At 55.9% G+C, this 17,380-nt stretch overlaps 1 protein-coding gene across 1 annotated transcript; it reads right to left on the bottom strand.

Annotated features, from left to right (window-relative positions):
* Positions 1-14,642: 14,642 nt before the first annotated feature.
* On the bottom strand, positions 14,643-17,098 carry POU4F2 (POU class 4 homeobox 2). The gene is made up of 2 exons (XM_074865175.1): positions 16,229-17,098; positions 14,643-15,723 (listed from the first exon to the last, which is right to left on the bottom strand). Exons 1-2 carry the CDS (start codon positions 16,535-16,537, stop codon positions 14,782-14,784), a joined length of 1,251 nt encoding a protein of 416 aa, XP_074721276.1. The 5' UTR covers positions 16,538-17,098; the 3' UTR covers positions 14,643-14,781.
* Between the last annotated feature and the right edge of the window lie 282 nt (positions 17,099-17,380).

Below are 17,380 nucleotides of genomic sequence, written 5' to 3'. Positions count from 1 at the left end.
GAGACCTTATAGCGGCCTTCCAGTACTGAAAGGGGCTACAGGAAAGATGGGGAGGGACTCTTTATCGGGAATTATAGGGATAGGATGAGGGGTAACAGTTTTAAACTGAAAGAGGACAGATTTGGATTAGGTAAAAGGAAGAAATTCCTCCCTGTGAGGGTGGTGAGACACTGGCACAGGTTGCCCAGAGAAGCTGTGGCTGCCCCCTCCCTGGAAGGGTTCAAGGCCAGGTTGGACGGGCCTTTGGGCAACCTGGGCTAGTGGAAGGTGTCCCTGCCCGTGGCAGGGGGGTTGGGTCTAGATGGTCTTTAAGGTCCCTTCCAACCCAAACCATTCTGTGATTCTATGATTCTTCCTGATTAGAAAATTACAGGATAGTAGAACCTGCCTAGAAAATTACTTTCTGAGACCATCTGTTCCAGAAAACTTGGTAGTTTACGCAAAGTAATTAAAAAACAGGCTGTGATGGTGAGTGAAGTAAAAGAATAAAAAACCTAAACTAATATATTTACAAAAAGTCTGCTTGCTTGAGTCACCCCCTCTGTTTCTCCCAGATCCCACATCCCAGTGTAGGGAGCTGTGGTATTTCCATCAGTGAGACAATGCACTTTCCCTTGAAAGCTGCTGGGTTTAATCTCACCATCAGACGGTGTGATTCATTTCTGCAGTCCCTGTTGTACCTTTCTTAATATCAGACATGAGTGAAATATCTTCAGGACTGTGAGTGAGAGTGGAGTTAACTATTTTTTCAAAGGAAAAAGATGCTGGAAATATATAGTGGTCTTCATCAGCTGAAAGAGCGTGTGAAACCAAGGCCAGACTCCTGGGCTGCACATGATGAGCCTGTCATGGTATCAACTAAGTGAGCCAGAAAGAAGCTTTCACACATCAAAAATAGAGCCAGTTGGGTTCAGCCAAATCCCAGGTGTAGTTCAGAGCACTGGGCCCAGCGCACAGCTGCCTGGAGGTGCCGGTATCTGGTGAGTAATAGCTACAGCCCTGCAGAGGAGAGGGCCTGTGCTGTGTGCTGCATGAATTCGTCCTCCACAACACAGAAAAGCTTTCCTCTGCTTTTTGTAGTGCTACAGTGGCTCCACAGAGCTGTATGAATGGACAAAAAAGTTTAGGTTTTCTCTTATCTTCTGTGAGACCAAGGCACGTACATAGTCTGGTTTAAATATGATCATCACATGCATTGTCTCAAATCATTATATAGGTCAAGAAGTCCTCCTGGGAGCTATGTTCAGTGAAGACAGGCTGAAGGCCTTTTACTTTTTCCCCTGGTTTCCGAGCCTTTGAAGTTTTTTCAGGGTGTATGCTAAAGCTCTTTCCTGCAACAGCTTTCCTGGAATGGAAGCTGCAATTCTTAGGTCATCCCTTGACTTCTGAAGCAAAGGCTTCAAAGCCTCCCCAGATATGGCAAGCTGCAGTAAAAATCCACATGTGGTAGCCCTGAATTATGTCCTCACACTTTTGCTTCCTGACAGTTGTATTCTGGCCTTTTGAATTCCTACATGTAAATCATCTTCAACACCTTTGAAACACAAGCATTCATCATGGTGCTATGAGCTGAAAAGGTTTATTTCGTAGTTTGAAGTGGTCCTGCCATCTTTAGCTGTTCTTTTGCATCCCTGCATAATGATCACCCCTTTGGGAGGAAAGTACTTTCTATGATTTTGTCTGATTTGCCATGACTGGTTCCTTGGTTAGCAGCTTGATCCTTTTTTCTCACCCTTTTCCACATGCATCACTGCAACATCAAAAAGAAATAATCTGTTGATCGGGTTGGATATTCACACCAGAACTAAGACAGAATCTCACTCCCCAGCAGAAAGGCTTTGGGTTGAGACTCAAATACAAATTACAGTAAAACTGAGATTTGAGCCCAATGTGTTCCTTTCCCATTTGCACTTTCTTCCCCACGTTTCCTTGTGCTCATTCATTTCCTTCTTCCCCTTCACTCAAAGTCTCTCTTTTGTCTTCACAATTTTAACATTGGATTCTGCAGAAGCTTGTTCATCTGCCTCTTGCATCACCTGCCAAAGGGTTGGCGTGTGCAGTTTCTTTTTTTCGAGGAACCGCTGTCTCTTTTCTCTGATTGAAACTGCTTACTAACCGAAGGTAAGTCACGTCTCCAAAATGATCGTGCGGTTGTTTACATCCCTAGGAAAAATGAAACTGTTCTGCACTGCTGAAAAGTGAGTAAACCCATTGGCTTTGTGCATACGAAGAGTGGATAAGTTCTGTTTATCTGTGTTTATTCTTGACTTCATAACTGTATTCCCCCGTTTCCAGGTGTCGGCAACCTTTGAGATAGCAGGATTTGCTCTGTATTACTATAGCCTGGGATTTTGGTCTGTCTACTTTGCCTCATCACCTTCCTTCATTGTTAACCTTGTATGCCTGCCTAATGAAGACTTGATACAGATGAGAACTAAAGATGATGAGCTATTTCTAATTAAACTTTGCTGCAGACCTCTGTAAAATGTAAAAGTTACATTACGCCTTCAAGAAAAATGAAGGTACTTCAACCTAGAATATCACTGATCTCTGTACACCAGCCTGCTGCTAAATGTCTTCCGAACTCTGCCCTTCAGAAACTCAGACACCCATCCTCAGGCCTGGCTCTGGGGTGCACTAGAGGGTCTGGGTATCAGAGCAACCCGATCAGTAGTAAACTGGTAGTGCTTTCACCCAGCATCATCCACAACTGCCTCCCCCTTATTTCTCTCAGCCTGGAAGCACCCTGATGTCTCCTTAATAAGGGTTAGCATTATTTATAGCAATTTACAGGTGTGCTGCTAAAAGATGGAACTGTAAATCACCTCAGATGTTGTTCCATGATGAAGTGCCTCTACATTATTTAACAAATTGTCCCAACATGACTGAACGATGCACAATGGAAAAACTTGCCACAGAAGTGTAATATTGCAAAGGCCACAATACTGTGTATTTAGTTTAGATTTGTAATTGCAGTTGATATTCTTCTGGCAGTTTTGTACTCCAGGAGTATTTTCAGCTTCAGAAAAGCAGAGTACTTCTAACCTGGGGGTGTCAGCGGGGCAATAGGATGACTAATACATGTGACACTGTTATACAGCTGGCGTTGCAGAGGTATTTGGCACAAAAAAGATCGGGCTGCACATGTGCGTTTTAGTTACAGCTTACTGCCTAGAGTGTAAGGCAGCAGCAATGTTTTACAGTATATGAGAGGGATTCTGCCTCAGTAGAAAGAAGATTGAGGTGTGATGAAATGCCAGCCAAAAGTGCCTACAGATACCTCAAAATAAAGAACTACACATGTTTTGAGATGTCGGTCTATCGTATTTGGCCTCAATCTGAGCACAGTGCTTTCCCGGATCAAGGAAAGGCTTGTAATTTTGAAATGAGAGGAAAGGTGGAGCGGCATCTTCTTCCTAGAAAGCCTGGACTGAAAATGAACCACATGAATTGTTACATTGATCCTTTCTCCTGTAATTGCAGGTGATTTTCACCCCTTAGGTGTGCCGAGTACCACTGGTAAACGGCTTCTGTTTTTTCTTTACTTGGAAGTAAAGAAAGGAAAGTTTAAAGATTGTCATGCCTAAAACATAGAGCCCGTTGAGATCTCACTGGGTGAGATCTGGCACAATACCTAACGGAGCAGCCCAGCACCAGCAGCCGGGTCAGCTGCTGATTTCCACTGGGCAAGAAAACTTGCTGGCGAACACCCATCGGCGTATTTGGAAGAGCAAAGGAGGGAAGAAGGGATCTGGAGGGCTGAAGGGAGGGTTGATGTCAGTGCTTCCTTCCCAGGGACTCAGGGTTTGGAAGTGTATGAATCAGTCTTTTCTAAAGATGAGAACTGAATAGCCCTGGCAATGTCTTTGTTGCTTTTTTCTTTTTTCAACTTAACCTTTTGAGTTTTCTCAGTTAAATCTCAACATCAGTCAAGCTCTGTTAACGTGAAGCTCAAGACCTTCTAAAACTATCGGTGAGGCTGTTTAAAATGTTGCTACAGAAACGAAGCGTCCGTTTCCATGTGGATAACGGGGCTGTTTGTGTTCACGCATGTCTGTCTGCAGGAGGACCCACCTAATTAAAGCCGGGCTCAGACAGCAGAGCTGTGTTCAGGCTGCTGCTGCGCTGGGAGAATGAGGACCGTCGCAACAGAAGTGGTCTGGGGGGCAGGAAAGGGTGAAGGAGGTACCCCGGGTGCTGAAATGTTCACCCGCGCAGCATCTCTTCTTCAGGTGGCTCAGTCCTTCCTCAGGAGGCTGGGGGGACCATGCTCCACATGGCTGTGCCTGTCTGTCTGTACCTCTGTCTGTGCCTCCCCCAGCCTCAAACTGGTTTTAGAACTGTTTTAACCCCGCTTCAAACCAATGGAACAGATAGGGAAAGGGCTTAACCATGAATATATCCCCACAGATTATGTGCAGAGAAGCAGCTGACAGAGGGGACAGACCCCATGTGTGTCCCACACAAGGGAAAAGGCAGAAAATCACACAGGTACCAGAAAGCCTGCCCCAAGGAAGAGGTTTCATTAATGCTCCATCCTCAGGAAAAGCATCAGTCGAAGTCTGTGCCTTATTTGACACCAGAGAACCCAACCAAAAGACCCGAATCTAAGGGAAGTTGACTTTTGCTGTTCCACTGCCGCTGTGCCTCCCCACTGCGGTACCCCTGAGGCTGAGCTTTAGAAATGACTGTTGCGGTGCTGACGGGGAAATAAACCGCTTCTTGCTGTAATTTGAGGTGAACGGGTGTTTCGTGGTGTCCTGGGGGTAAGATATCCAAGGATGTTACTGGTTCAGCTTTTTGGAGGTGCTGTCAGATGGGGCAGGGTCAGTCCCCTGGTCTGAGCACTCTCCTAAGACTTGGGAGACTTCTTTACAGTTCCTCATCCATCCCAAACTTCTCGGTTTTCCTCTGCTGTAAGGTGGGGTAGCAGCATGTCCCTGCCTCCTGGAGGTGTTGTGGGGATCAGTATGCTAAATACTATGAGGCACTTTAATACTACCAGAGAGAGGGGCAAAAAGCACTGAATTGCCATAAAGACCCAGAAAGAATTGTAAAACTCTAGGTAAAAAAATAATTAAAAAAAACAAACCAACAAACAAACAACCAGTCCGTTGGGACACAGTGTTAAATACGTTGTCACTCACCCCCAGCACAGTTTTCCCTTTTCTGCATGCTGTCTTCCACACGCTGCTGCTGCTTGTGCCATTTGAGCCTGTGACATGTATAAAACAGGACTACGGCAGCACACACGAGTGTTGGAGTTTGGACTGTGCATTTTCCTTCACAGAGCACCGCTGCCTCGGCACTAGAAACCGTGTAAGTGATGTGTTTTGCAAAAATAAATAAATAAAGGTGCGAATGAAAATGTCATATACATAAATATGCCACAATAAGTTTAGTCTTTGGATCAAAGTGCTCAAAACGACACAGCTTTGAAACAGAAAGGTAGGAATCAAAATTACACATCCCCACGTATCAGCTCGGCTGCCAGCTGTTTAACTGAGGCGTACGTACCGTGGCTGATTAAACGAAAACATTTTAACAGCTGTCTAAAAAGTAAAACCCTCTCCCCATCTTCCCGGGGCTGCCTGGTACACCATCCCCGTGGGCTACCCAGGAGAGTGGCCGCTGGGTTCCAGCCCACTCCAGCCCCATGTCTGCTCATCAGCACACGGGCGGGGGCCACCAGGCACGTGGGGCGGCTCTGGGCTCCTCCAAAGGATGGGCAGTAAGATCCTTGGCAAGGTCTGGACCTCACCGAGGCTTGGGGCCATTGACTTGCAAACCTGGTCCTGGGCAGAAGCCCATGGGCTGGCTGGCTCTGATCCAGACTATTCAATGAGTTAAAATTAGCGCTGGCTAATTCAGGGGGGACAAAGCAGCTCAGCAGGTTGAGGGGAGAGGCGCCGGGTTTTCATATCCAAGCCAAATGCAGCCCGACCTCCCCAGCGGGGAAGGGGCTTTATGGAAGAGAAAGAGCTGCAGGGAAGTGGTGGGTGGTCTCTGGTGGTGGCGCCCCTGCCAGTCTGCAGAACCAGCTGGGGATGTTCACCAGCCCTGGGGCCAAGTGGCACCGTGTGACTGCTAATTTCCCCCCCCCTCCCCAAAACCATGTGGGCACAACTGAACTGCCTGTTTGGAGCCGATACTCTCCCCTCAGCTATCCTGGGAGAACGGTCGGCCCGCTGCTGACCTCCACCTTGTGTCTGCTTATCGATGGAAGCTGAAACGAAGAGGGGTTTAAATTGCAATCAGAGGGGGAGGATGACAGGGAGCAGGCAGCCACCTCAGCCGTCGCGGGTGAGCTGCTTCAGTTAGTGAGGGGATCCCAGCTGGCCCCCATCTCCCTTCTCCGCGAGGAAGTGCCAGTAGGAAAGCTTTGTGGGCATCTTTGCGTCAGGGATTTACGTACAAGAAACTTGGGAGAGTCACATATCAAGGCACCAGGCGTGTCCCTTCACAGTCATTTTTAAAGATGCTGCGTTTTAAGAATGTATTCTTAAAGAATCTGCATTTCTAAAATGAAGAGCAATCAGGAAAGAAATTCTACAACTCAGGATGTAAAAACAGTTTCAAAAGGTGACATCTTTTGCCTTTTTTTTTTTCTTTTTTGCATAGCATCTGGGGGTGTGTGTGTGTGTGTTTGTGTGCACCTGTGGGATAGAGGTTTTCATTATGCTAAGGTTTATGCAAGCCCTCCTCATCACATTCTTCTTTGGCACATGGGGCTTCGTGTTGCTGCCCAGCGGGCACCACCATGCACGTCACTGCCTGGAGTCCCCCGACAAGAGTCGCAGCCATTACTGGGGTGGGAATGGGACACAGCTCATTCGCTGCTGCACTTCCACCATTTCTGCCCAGAAAATAAGGCAAGAAACTGAACTGCTTTTCACTTGCTTAAAAGCGGTGACCGGTAAAATATTGTCATTGTTATAACACAAGACTTTTCCATGGCTTTCCCTCCCCATCTGGCATGGGCTGACTTGCCCAGCTACATTTGACACGATGTTTTTTAATGACTTTGTTAAATACAGACAAAGCTATCTCCCTGTAAAATGCCCCCCCCCCCAAATTATGTTCTCAATGTTAAGTTTATCCCACCTACTTCCTTGGCTTTCCCTCCAAAATAATGTGGTGCCACAGGCAAAAGAAAAGCTACGGGGGCTTCAAATGAGCAGATAGGTAAGAAAGGGCTTTCCACCACGCAGCAAGCCCTTCTCAAACCCGCCAGGCCACGCACATGTGCCCACACGCACCCTGAGGGAACTCCATCCCCAAATGCCACATGCAAAGGGAGAAGGAAAACCCCACGCCAGCCCAGCACCGTGCCACTGTGCTCCATCTCCTCCGTGTTCCTGGTGGCAATAACGATGAGCCTGTCTGCAAGTGCAATCCAGCCCATCCACCTCGGGCCTTCTGGTGGCTCTTTGTGCCTCGTGGGTTTTGCCTACCCGGGGTGATGGTTTGGCTCGTCGTCCTGAAGGTATTTTCCTCTGCCCAGATGGCATCTGGGGCCAGTATAGTGCTGGTGTCTCGAGGAGAGGGCTGGCGATGACCCTGCGATCTGCAGAAGAGCTCTTCAGGAGCAGCCCTCTGCCGTGGGGGGGCCGCGGCTGTGTGCACCCCACCGCACAGATGGGGCGCCCCACCGCCCTCCCCCGGGCTCGCTGCCCGCGAGGTGGGGAGGGCTGGATGCAGCCACTGCTTACACATCGCGTTCCTTTGCCGGGGAGGGGATAAACGCTCCCGCGGGGGGCAGCGTGTCCCTGGGACCCTGCGGTGACGGAAATGTCCCCCTGACACAGCCCTGTGCGGAAAGCCGCTCAGAACCCCCGGGGGGGTACCTGCACCCACTCGCCCCCCTCCCAGCCCCGGTAGCCCCCTCTGCCTGACCCCTGAACCGTGTGCTCGGGGGGGGGGGGGGAGGGGGCGGTCCAGGGGTAAAGGGGTCTTTCCAGTGCGTGGTGAGAGCCCCTTCCTGCAGGGAGGAATTACCGGCGCCCCCCCCTCCACCGCGGCCCGAGCGTCGCCAGAGCAGCGGGGCCGCCCCTCCCCGCGGCCTCGGGGCGGGCGCTGAGGTGCTCCGTGTCCCCCCTTTCCCCCGGGGGGGGTGGGCCATCCCCGCCGCACGGCTGTCAACCGCCGCCTCCTCCCCGTTATTTACATCCGTCTTTAGCAGTCTAATTACCCGCTTTATTGCTTTCGCCCGGGGGAAGCCCGGGGGACGGCGGCGCAGGGGAGGACCCTCCCCGCAAGCCCCCGCTCCGCTCCGCAGCGCCCGGGGGAGGCGGGGGGCGAGGGGGACACAGAGCTCAGCCGGGACTTCCCTCTCACAGCCGGGTTTTCAGCCGGGTTTCGGGCTTCGAGGCGGCTGGGACCGCTGCCGCGCCGGGGACCGGGGGAGCCCCCCCGGGGGAGCCGGAGGGGCGCTCCCCAGCACCCCCCCCCCTCCTTCGGGGGCGGCTTCATCGTGTTGCACCACGACCTGCACCGGCGGAGGAAAAAAACAAAACAAAACAAAACAAAACAAAACAAAAAAAACAGAAAACCAAAAAACGGCAGAATAGATGGATTTTCAGATAAGCAGCGGAGGTAATTTATTGGCCTTTATGCTCTTCCGATGGAGCGGGGGAGAGACGACGGAATCGTGTCTGCACATCATAAGGCGAGTTTCTACTCCGCCTCAGCCAAAAGCCCCCCCCCGGCCCCCCGCTGCTGGGGGATGCCCCAGCCGTAGCTCGGAGCCGAGCCCCGGGCCGCCCCCCCCGGGTCGGGGCCCGAGGCCACGGTGAGGGGCCCGTGGCGACAGGGTGCAGCTCCCGCAGCCCCGGGGGGAGCCCCAGCCTCTCCCCGCTCATCCAGGTTGTCCGCGGCGCGCTCGCTCTTCCAAACTCATCTAAATTACATCAATAACAGAGCGCACTCTTTAATGAGCTCTCAACTTTAAAGACTTGAAGGATATTAACAAGCCGCTTGACAAATGGTGCTTAGAAGCACATTAAAGACGCTGCTAATGGAGCGCATAATGACGGCTAATTTTCGATCAGATATAAATTAGAGCCCCAACAGTTATTTGCCTTAAGGACTTTATGTAAATGATCCCGTTCTGTATAAACGGGGAGGCGAGCCGAGCCCCGCCGCGCTGCCGAGACGCGCCGCAGCCGGACGGGGCGCGCAAACTGCGCGGAGCCCCGCGCCTGCTCCTGCCCCCCCCTCCCCTCCGCCTTCCTCCTCCTCTCCTCGCAGTGGCACCACCCCCCAACTCCCGGCGGCCAAGCGGGTTTGCTGCGGGAGGAGGAGGAGGAGGCCGAAGGCTCGCCCCGCTCCGCGGCTGGCTGCGGAGGGAGGGGGCGGTCGGGCCCGCCGGGGAGGCCGGTGCCAAAGGCCCGCGGGGGTCGGGGCCGGCCCAGCCCGCCCCGGCGGGGCAGCGCGGTGGCCCGCGGGCTCCGCGGCCGCGGATGACCGCGGAGAGCCTTGGCTGGGGAGGAGGGGGGCGGCCCAGCTGCGGAGCCGACTCCGGCGCACACACACACACGGTGCCGGGGCTGTCCCAGCTGCCTTTTTTCTTCCTCCGTTGTTTCTGTTTGGGGGTTGTGGTTGAGTTTTTGGGGCAGGTTGTTGTGGGTTTTTCTTGCTTTTTTCTTGATTTTCGTTTTTTTTGGCAACAAGTGCCAGCTGGGGGGGGGGGGGGGGGGGGGGGGGGGCGGGGCGGTAAGGCGTAACCCACCCCAGCACAGCCCTGCCCGGCCTCCAGGATGCCTCTGGCACGGAGGAGCCGTGGGAGCAGGTCAGCACCCACACCCCCCACACCCCCCCCCGCCCCGCGGGAAGGGGATCCCGGGTGTCTGTGGGAACCCGCGGAGTTTTCTTGGGGAATTTTGAGGGGCTGGTGGGGTTGGGTTTCTTTTTCTCTCCTCCCCGCCCCTCTTCCTTGCGGGGTGTCCTCCCCCCTCCCAAAACCGCATTTACCTTGGTGGGGCGCGCCGAGCCGCAGCCGCAGGGGCAGGTTCCCCCCTCCCCATCCTGCGCCGCCGGGCTCCGGGGGGGCCCGGGGCTCTCACCTGCCCAAATAACAATAACAAGAAAGGGGGGAGGGGAGTCTTGTCCCCCCCCAAGTCCTCCCCCCACCCGGTTACGGCGCCGGGACCGCAAACCAGCCGGGCTGCCCAGGGAGAAGGGTGGCTGCTGGGGTCTGCCACCGCCGCGTTAAGGGCCCCCCCCCCCCCCCCCCGCGACGAGCAGCCCCACCACCACCCCACCCCCCACCCACCCCCCCCGAAAGGGGATTTTGGGAGAAAAATACAGCCACCCCCCCATCCTTTCCCATCCTTTCCCGCTCCTCCCCGTGCAGCGACCCGCGGGCCGGAAAGGGGCGCGGGAGCTGCGCGGGCGCGGAGGGCCCCGCCGGTGGCCGTACTCACCCGGGCGGCCCCGGGGCTGCGCCTCTTGCTCCGCGCTCTCTGCCCCGATCCATCGATTTGTTCCTGGAAAAAGGCGGCGCATTCTTATAGCAGCTACGAGCAATTAATATTGCATTAACCCTATTTAAAAAAAAAAAAGGGGGGGGGGGGGGGGGGGGAGGGAAAAATCCGCACCTTCTCAAAGCCATCTATTATTAACGCGAGGGTAATTGGAGACCCGAGACGTGGGTGCGTGCGTGTCGTGGGGCAAGGCAGGCAAACACAGGCGTGACCGTGTGGCGGGATGGAAGGGGAGCCGGGGGTGGCTAATATTTAATTTCAGGTCTGTGGTTTTCTAATTCGAGATTAAAAGCAGTCACGTCTTTGAAGCCAGACACTTGGTGTAAATGTACAGTTAAAATATTCTATTCCACAGTCCCCAGACAGAGCTCTGCTACTCCCAGGCTTCATTAAATTTTAATTATCATCCCAGACTGGAGCAAGGGAAGAGGGGGAAGACTGTCCACCTAATTGCAATTGATAAAGGCAAAGAAGCCGAGATCTTTTTCCTCGCAGTGCACGCACAGCAGTTGTTGTTGTTGTTGTTGTTTAAATGCGGGCAAAGCCCGGCGTGGGCAGCGTGAGCGTCTGCACCTAGAGATCTGCTGTTTATAAAAGATGCACGTGAAGGAAAGCCGGGAAGTGATGTTATAGCGGGGGGGGGGGGGGGGACGGCGGGGACGGACACGGGGGGGGGGACGACGGGACATCAGCTCTTGGCGAGATCTGGCGAAAGATCAACGGAAGAGACAGGGACCCTCATTAGGGCTCGGCAGCTTTATTGTCTCCCAAAACAAAGCTCGCCGGTGGCTCAGCGCTGCCCGGCCCGCGCAGCGGTGCTGAGCGGCCGCAGAGGGGCTGCCCGGGTGCCCGCCCCGGGTCTCGCCGTCCCCCCCCCCCCACACCCCCCCACCTCGGATCTTTCGTGCCTTTTCGTTTGTCCGTAATCTGCACGTGTGGGACAGGCGGGTACTGGGAGAACGAGCCTAATTGCCGCAGGTTTTTAATCTGGGAAACTAGAGAGCAGCCTATCTCCAGGCAGTAAAAGGTAAAAAACGAAAACCCACCGCGTTCGCTTTCTAAGCAGCTTCCTATTATCACATCGCCACTTAATTTTATTTCCATTCTCTCCAAGTTAAATAGGAATCCGAGCTCACAGGGGAGCTGCCATGTGCCTACAGACTGGGGATGTCAAGCAGAGAGACTCACTGTGCAAAGTTAATTTCAATTCCCGAGGAGGATTTCACATTCTCGCTCGCTCTGACCCACAGTAATTAGCTGAGATAACTAATGATTACTTACTTATTCCTTGTAATTATCTGGATTTAATAATTCGCTGTGTAATTTATTAATTCTCCCGTAATAGCCTTTAAGTGAATGGCTCATTTAAGAGGGCGAAGCGGCAGTTCAGGGGCTGTTCGGCGCCTGCTGCCTGCGCCTGCTGACGGTTTTGGGGGGGCTCTCTGTGTTTCCAGGGGTCCGATGGGCCCCCGCCCCCCGCCCCGCTGCCTGCCGCCCCCTTTCTGCCCCCCCTCTCGCTTCTTAAAACGTCCGCCGCTCCTGCGGAAGTTGCGCGGCAGCCGAGGCCGCGGCGGGAGCGGGGGAGGGAGACCTTTCCCCGCGGGGGGAGGTCGCGGTGGGGCTGCCCGGGCTGCGAGGCGCGCAGGGGCCGCGCAGGCTCCGCGCAAGGACAGTGCCACCCCTTCCCCAAAAGCCGCCCTGCCCCGGCAGCCCCGGCGGCGGCTGAAGGAGAAGACAAGCCGCGCTGCGCGCCCGCGGGAGCCCTGCGCGCCCGCGGGATCGCCCAGCACCGCCGTTGCGGTAGCAATGACGGTAGCGACAGGGGCAAGCGCTGGCCAAGCCGGGAGCCGGGGGGGGGAGGGAGAACGGGACGGGGCGCTGCCTCCGCGCCCCTCCGCGCCCGCGGAGCCACCGCCCCGGCCGTGCCAGCGGGCTGGCCCCCTCGGCGTGCCCGAGCGGCTTTGAAGATGCAGCTGGAGCTGGTGGCTGGGCGGAAATATGAATATTTAATAGCGGTTCGTGTATGATCTCCGCTCCCCGCCCGCCGCCGCCGTCGGGTTTCCCCGGCTTTTGTGAGCGCCACGCGGGGAATTTACTTTTTTCTTCCCTTTTTTTCTTTTTTTGGGGTTGGGTTTTTTTTACGGTGTGCGTGCGTGGCACCTTTGCCCCCCCCCCCCCCCCCCCCCCCCCCGCCCCCGAGCCGGGCGGCAGAGCGGCTCGGGTAGCGGGGGCTCGGCGGAGGCACCCCCACACACATCCCCCCCCCCGCGCAATCACAGCCACGCACACGATCACCCGCGATCGCCGCGGGGCGCGGAGGGGCGCGGAGAGGTGCGGAGAGGCGCGGAGCTGTCCGTGGTGCTGCCGCCAGCCGCGCTGCTCCCCCCCCAGCCCTTCCCACCCCCGGGGGGCCGCAGCCGGGCCTCCCCCCCCCGCCCTCCATCCGCCGCCCCAAGGGAGGGGGGGGGGAGGGCAGGACCCCCACTTGGCCGCGGGGTTTGAGCGAATCCCGCGCCCCGGAGGCGGCGTTGGGCTCGGGCAGAGGTTTGCGGTGGAAAACAAGGAGCAGCAAACGCGCTTTGCCAATAAAACGTTAAAATCCTTTTTTCTTTTTTTTTAATGAAAGACGATATAACAACATTTAAAAATAACTTAGTACATTACTAGAATAAATAAACCTCCTATTAACAAAAAAGAAAAAAAAAGGCAACAAAAACCAACGAAATCGGGTCATGTACAGAACTTAAGACTTCAAACAGTCTCGGATAGAACAGCGATACAGCGGAATCTGTAAGAATATATCTATATGTGCGTCAACGCCAATGAAATATTTACAATACATACAGGTACCCAACCGAGTACCCTGGTTTTATTGTTGTTGTTCCAAAAGAAATGTACCAAACCGTTTGTGAATTTACAAGCAGTGCAGCCTCGCTCGCTCGCTCCCTTTCCTACAAATTTAAATGTGGCTTTTCTACAAACAGCCCTCCAAAAGGGACTTTCCTCCGTGGAAAAGTATTGCGATTAAAGGTAATAAATAACCGACCGACCAAAAATAAATAAATAAATAAGCAATCGGATAGATAGATAGAAAGATAAATAACCGAGCCGGTCTGAATACCGTCGCGATACAGCTTTGAAATCGAGAAAGACGGATATTGTGCTGGCAAGAAACCCGAAGCGACAAACACCCCCCCCACCCCCCACCCCCTCCCACGCTGTCACCTACGCGGCCACGTCCTTTCTCGCTTCGGGAGCAGCGTGTGGTGGGGACAATGTGGGAATCCCCATTAAATATGTAACGCGGTAAACAAACAGCTCGGACAGTGAATCAGGCTACACAAATAATGTAGAACATCTACTACAGGGTGCCGACGCCGTACGAATAGGAATACTCGCCAGAGAAATACCTTGGGTTCAGGTGACAATTTACAGATGGCCAAAAGGGACGTTCAGAAGAAGAAGAGAAAAGCTCACGTTCATAAATCCTACCAACACAAAATATTTGATTCTCACTATCCATTTTTTTTTTACTTTTATCAAGACTTAGATTAAAGAGGTGTAATTAATTAGAATGAGCACAAAATGAAGTTGCTAGAGAGATAAATTAATAATTTACAAGGGGTTGTTTGGCGGTAATCTAATAATAGCTTTTGAAGACCAGTGAACACAGCAGGATCAGCTCTTTCCCTAAGCGTTATAACTTCAGAGAAGGAAAAGGATAATAACCACAGTAAAAATATATATATATTTATATATTTATAATACGCAGTGTAAATGCAGAAAACCCTGCCATCTGTTTTTTTTTTTTTTAAATCATTATTATTATTATTATTTAAATCAAAATACTTTGAGACGTCTCTCGCGGCGCAAGCCTCAACTCTAGATTCAAGTTTGGGTCCCGAGAAAACCGTGACCCTGCGGCCACGCCGCTGCGAAGGGCACCTTTCGCGCTTGCACCCAGGCGAGCTCCGTTAAGAATTAAAAACCAGCGGTACTTGCCGGGGCGGGTCCGGGCGGCGGCTCCGCGGGGAAGTTCCCCCCGAAAGTTGGGCGGTGGGGCGGGCTGGGGGCGGTGGGGTGGGGTTGGTTGGTTTGTTTGTTTGGGGTTTTTTTTCTCCTTTTGTTTTTTTGTTGGGGTTTTTTTTCCTCCTTTTGTGGTGTGGTTTTTTTTTTGGTTTTTTTTTTTCTCCTTTCTTTTTTGTTGTCGCTGTTGTTGATCGAATTTTAATTTTTTTTGGGGGGGGGGGTGGGGTGTGAGGGTGGCGGCGCGGCCGGTTCTCCCCCGCGGGCGGGCTCAGATGCCGGCCGAGTACTTCATGCGCTTCTGCTTCTGGCGCTGGTTGCAGAACCAGACGCGGACCACGTTCTTCTTGAGGTCCAGCTTCTCGGCGATGGCGGCGATCTTCTCGGAGGAGGGCCGGGGCTGGAGGGCGAAGTAGGCCTCCAGCGAGCGCTTCTCGGGGGCGGCGATGGAGGTCCGCTTGCGCTTCTTTTCCGCGCCGCTGAAGAGCTCGGGCTTGGCCAGCTTCTCGCGGTGGGACTTCTCGGCCTCCTCCAGCCAGGCCTGCAGGATGGGCTTGAGGGCGATCATGTTGTTGTGCGAGAGGGTGAGCGACTCGAAGCGGCAAATGGTGCTCTGGCTGAGCGAGCCCACCCCCGGGATCTTCAGGTTGGCCAGCGCCGAGCCCACGTCGGCCTGGGTCACCCCCAGCTTGATGCGGCGCTGCTTGAAGCGCTCGGCGAAGGCCTCCAAGTCGCGGGGGTCGGCGTCCACGTCGCTCATGCAGCCCATGTGGGCCGGTAGCCCGTGGGCGTGGGCCATGCCCAGCGCCGCCGGGTGCATGGGGTTCATGCCGGCCATGTGAGGAGCGTGGCCCGGCGTGGAGACCACGGCGCCGTCGGGAGCCGTCATGGCCCCCAGCGCCAACCCCGGCGTCAGGTGCTCCAAGAGTTCCCCCTCCAGCGCCTGGTGGGGCTGGTGGTGGTGGTGGTGGTGGTGGTGGTGGTGGTGGTGGGTCCCCGACAGGGCGGACGGGTGGGAGATGGGCACCGAGGAGGAGGAGGCGGCCGAGGTGCAGGGGATGGTGTTCATGGTGTGGTACGTGGCGTCCGGCTTGAAGGGGCTGTGGTGCGGCGGGTGGTGGTGGTGGCTCTTGCTCGGGGAGACGATGTCCACCGCTGCCAGGGCTTCGGCGCGGGCCAGCAGGCTCTCGTCCAGACCGCCGAATATATTGCTCTGCAATTGCAAATAGAAGGCACACATAACGCTCAGCAGGGAATTTCGCCTCCCCGCGCACTCCGCCGTGCCACTAAAACCTTCCCAGCATGTTAAAAGAGAAATCCGGGAGAAGGGGAGGGCGGGGGGGGGGTGTGTGGGGGGGTGGGGGAGAGGAGAGGAGCGGAGCGAAGAGGAGAGGAAGAGAGGAAGAAAGGAGAGGAAAAGAGGAGAAGAGAAGAGGGAGCGAGCGGGGCGAGGGAGCGGGCGCGGCGCGCAGCCGCTGGCGCGGAGGCAGCCGGCGGCGGGCGGACGGACGGACGGACGGACACACGCACCGGCCGCACGCAGCATCCCAGGTCATAAAAATTAATACGGGCGGCAAAAGCCGCCGCATGCATAAGTTGGGCGAGCGCCCGGCGGCGCCGGGTGATTTGCTGCGCGGCCATGAAAAAATCATCAGGCGGATCCGGGGGGCCGCCGAGGGGCTCCCCTTAAAGAGGGGCGGCGGGCGGCGGGCACCTACCGGAGGGGCGGGCAGGCAGGCCCGCCGCATCGCCTCCGCGCCGCCGCCGCCGCTGCCGCCGCCGGGGCCGGAGCCCGAACCGGAGCCGGAGCCGCCGGTGCCGGAGCCGGAGCCGGAGCCGGGGCCGGAGCCGGAGCCGCGTCCGGCGGAGCCGCTGTTGCCGGTGCTGCTGGGGGAGCTGGCGGCGGGGGCGGCGGCGGAGGGGCAGGGCGAGGCGGTGTGCAGGGCCGAGTACTTGGTTTCGTGGAGGCCGCCGCCGCCGCCGTGGGGGAGGCCGAAGGGCTGCTTGCTGCTCAGGGACATCATCATGGTGGGTGCTCGCCGCCGCCGCCGCCCGGCCCGCCGGCAGACGGCCGCTGGAGGAGGGCAGGGGCGCGGGGCCGGGGGCCCGGACCCCCCGGAAAAGCCACAGGAGCCCCGGCCCCCGCCCCCTCCGCGCCCCCACCCCCCCAAAAAAGATTAAAAAAAAATAAAATAAAATTAAAAAAAATTCCCACTCGCCCCCCAGCCGGCTGCCCGAGCCCCGCCGGGGAGGACGCGGCCGGGAGAGGCGAGCCGGCGATGCGCGGGGATGCGCGGGGGATGCGCGGAGGATGCGCGGGCTGCCTCCCGCCCGCCCGCCCGCCCGCCCGCCCTCCGCCCGGGCGCTCGCCGCCGTCCGCCGCCGCCTCCGCTCCGGCGCCGGCCCTCGCCTCTCGCGAAGTGCCCTCCCCGCCGCCGCGCCGGTGGGTTTTACTCTCTCCCCTCCCTCCCCTCCCCTCTCGCCTGTCACTACAGCCCAACTCCTCGGGAAGGGCCCTCCGCGCCTGCCTCCTCGGCCCTGGCCCCCTCCTCCGCCGCTCCCTGCCCGCCCCCCGCGCCCACGCCCACGCGTGCTCCCACACTCACCGCCGCGTCGAGCCCCGCCGCCTCCCGGAAAGGGGAGGGAAAAAGCCAAAAAAGAAAAAAAAAAGGGGGGGGGGAAGGGACCCGTCGCCCCAAATCCACCTTCCATTTAAAAAAACAAAAAAAAAAATTAAAAGGAAAGAAGAGGAAAGCCCCGTCCGGGCTCACAACGAGCCCACAGGCAAAGGGGGTCCCGGCACGGGTCGCCGCTCCGGAGGGGACGGCGGGAGCTGCGCAGTGGCCGGGGTCTGTCCCCCCCCCCTCCCC

The sequence above is a fragment of the Strix uralensis genome, chromosome 4 (assembly GCF_047716275.1).
Source record: "Strix uralensis isolate ZFMK-TIS-50842 chromosome 4, bStrUra1, whole genome shotgun sequence".
NCBI classification, from domain to species: domain Eukaryota; kingdom Metazoa; phylum Chordata; class Aves; order Strigiformes; family Strigidae; genus Strix; species Strix uralensis.
The sequence above is the reverse complement of the archived record's forward strand: the minus strand, read 5'-3'. Positions and strand labels throughout refer to the sequence as shown.

What these genes read in the sequence shown, in the direction of transcription:
- POU4F2 (XM_074865175.1), bottom strand. Translation starts at nt 16,537, where the DNA reads ATGATGATGTCCCTGAGCAGCAAGCAGCCCTTCGGCCTCCCCCACGGC. An exon ending in CCTGCCTGCCCGCCCCTCCG is followed by an intron (nt 15,724 to 16,228) that starts GTAGGTGCCCGC and finishes TTGCAATTGCAG; the next exon opens with AGCAATATATTCGGCGGTCT.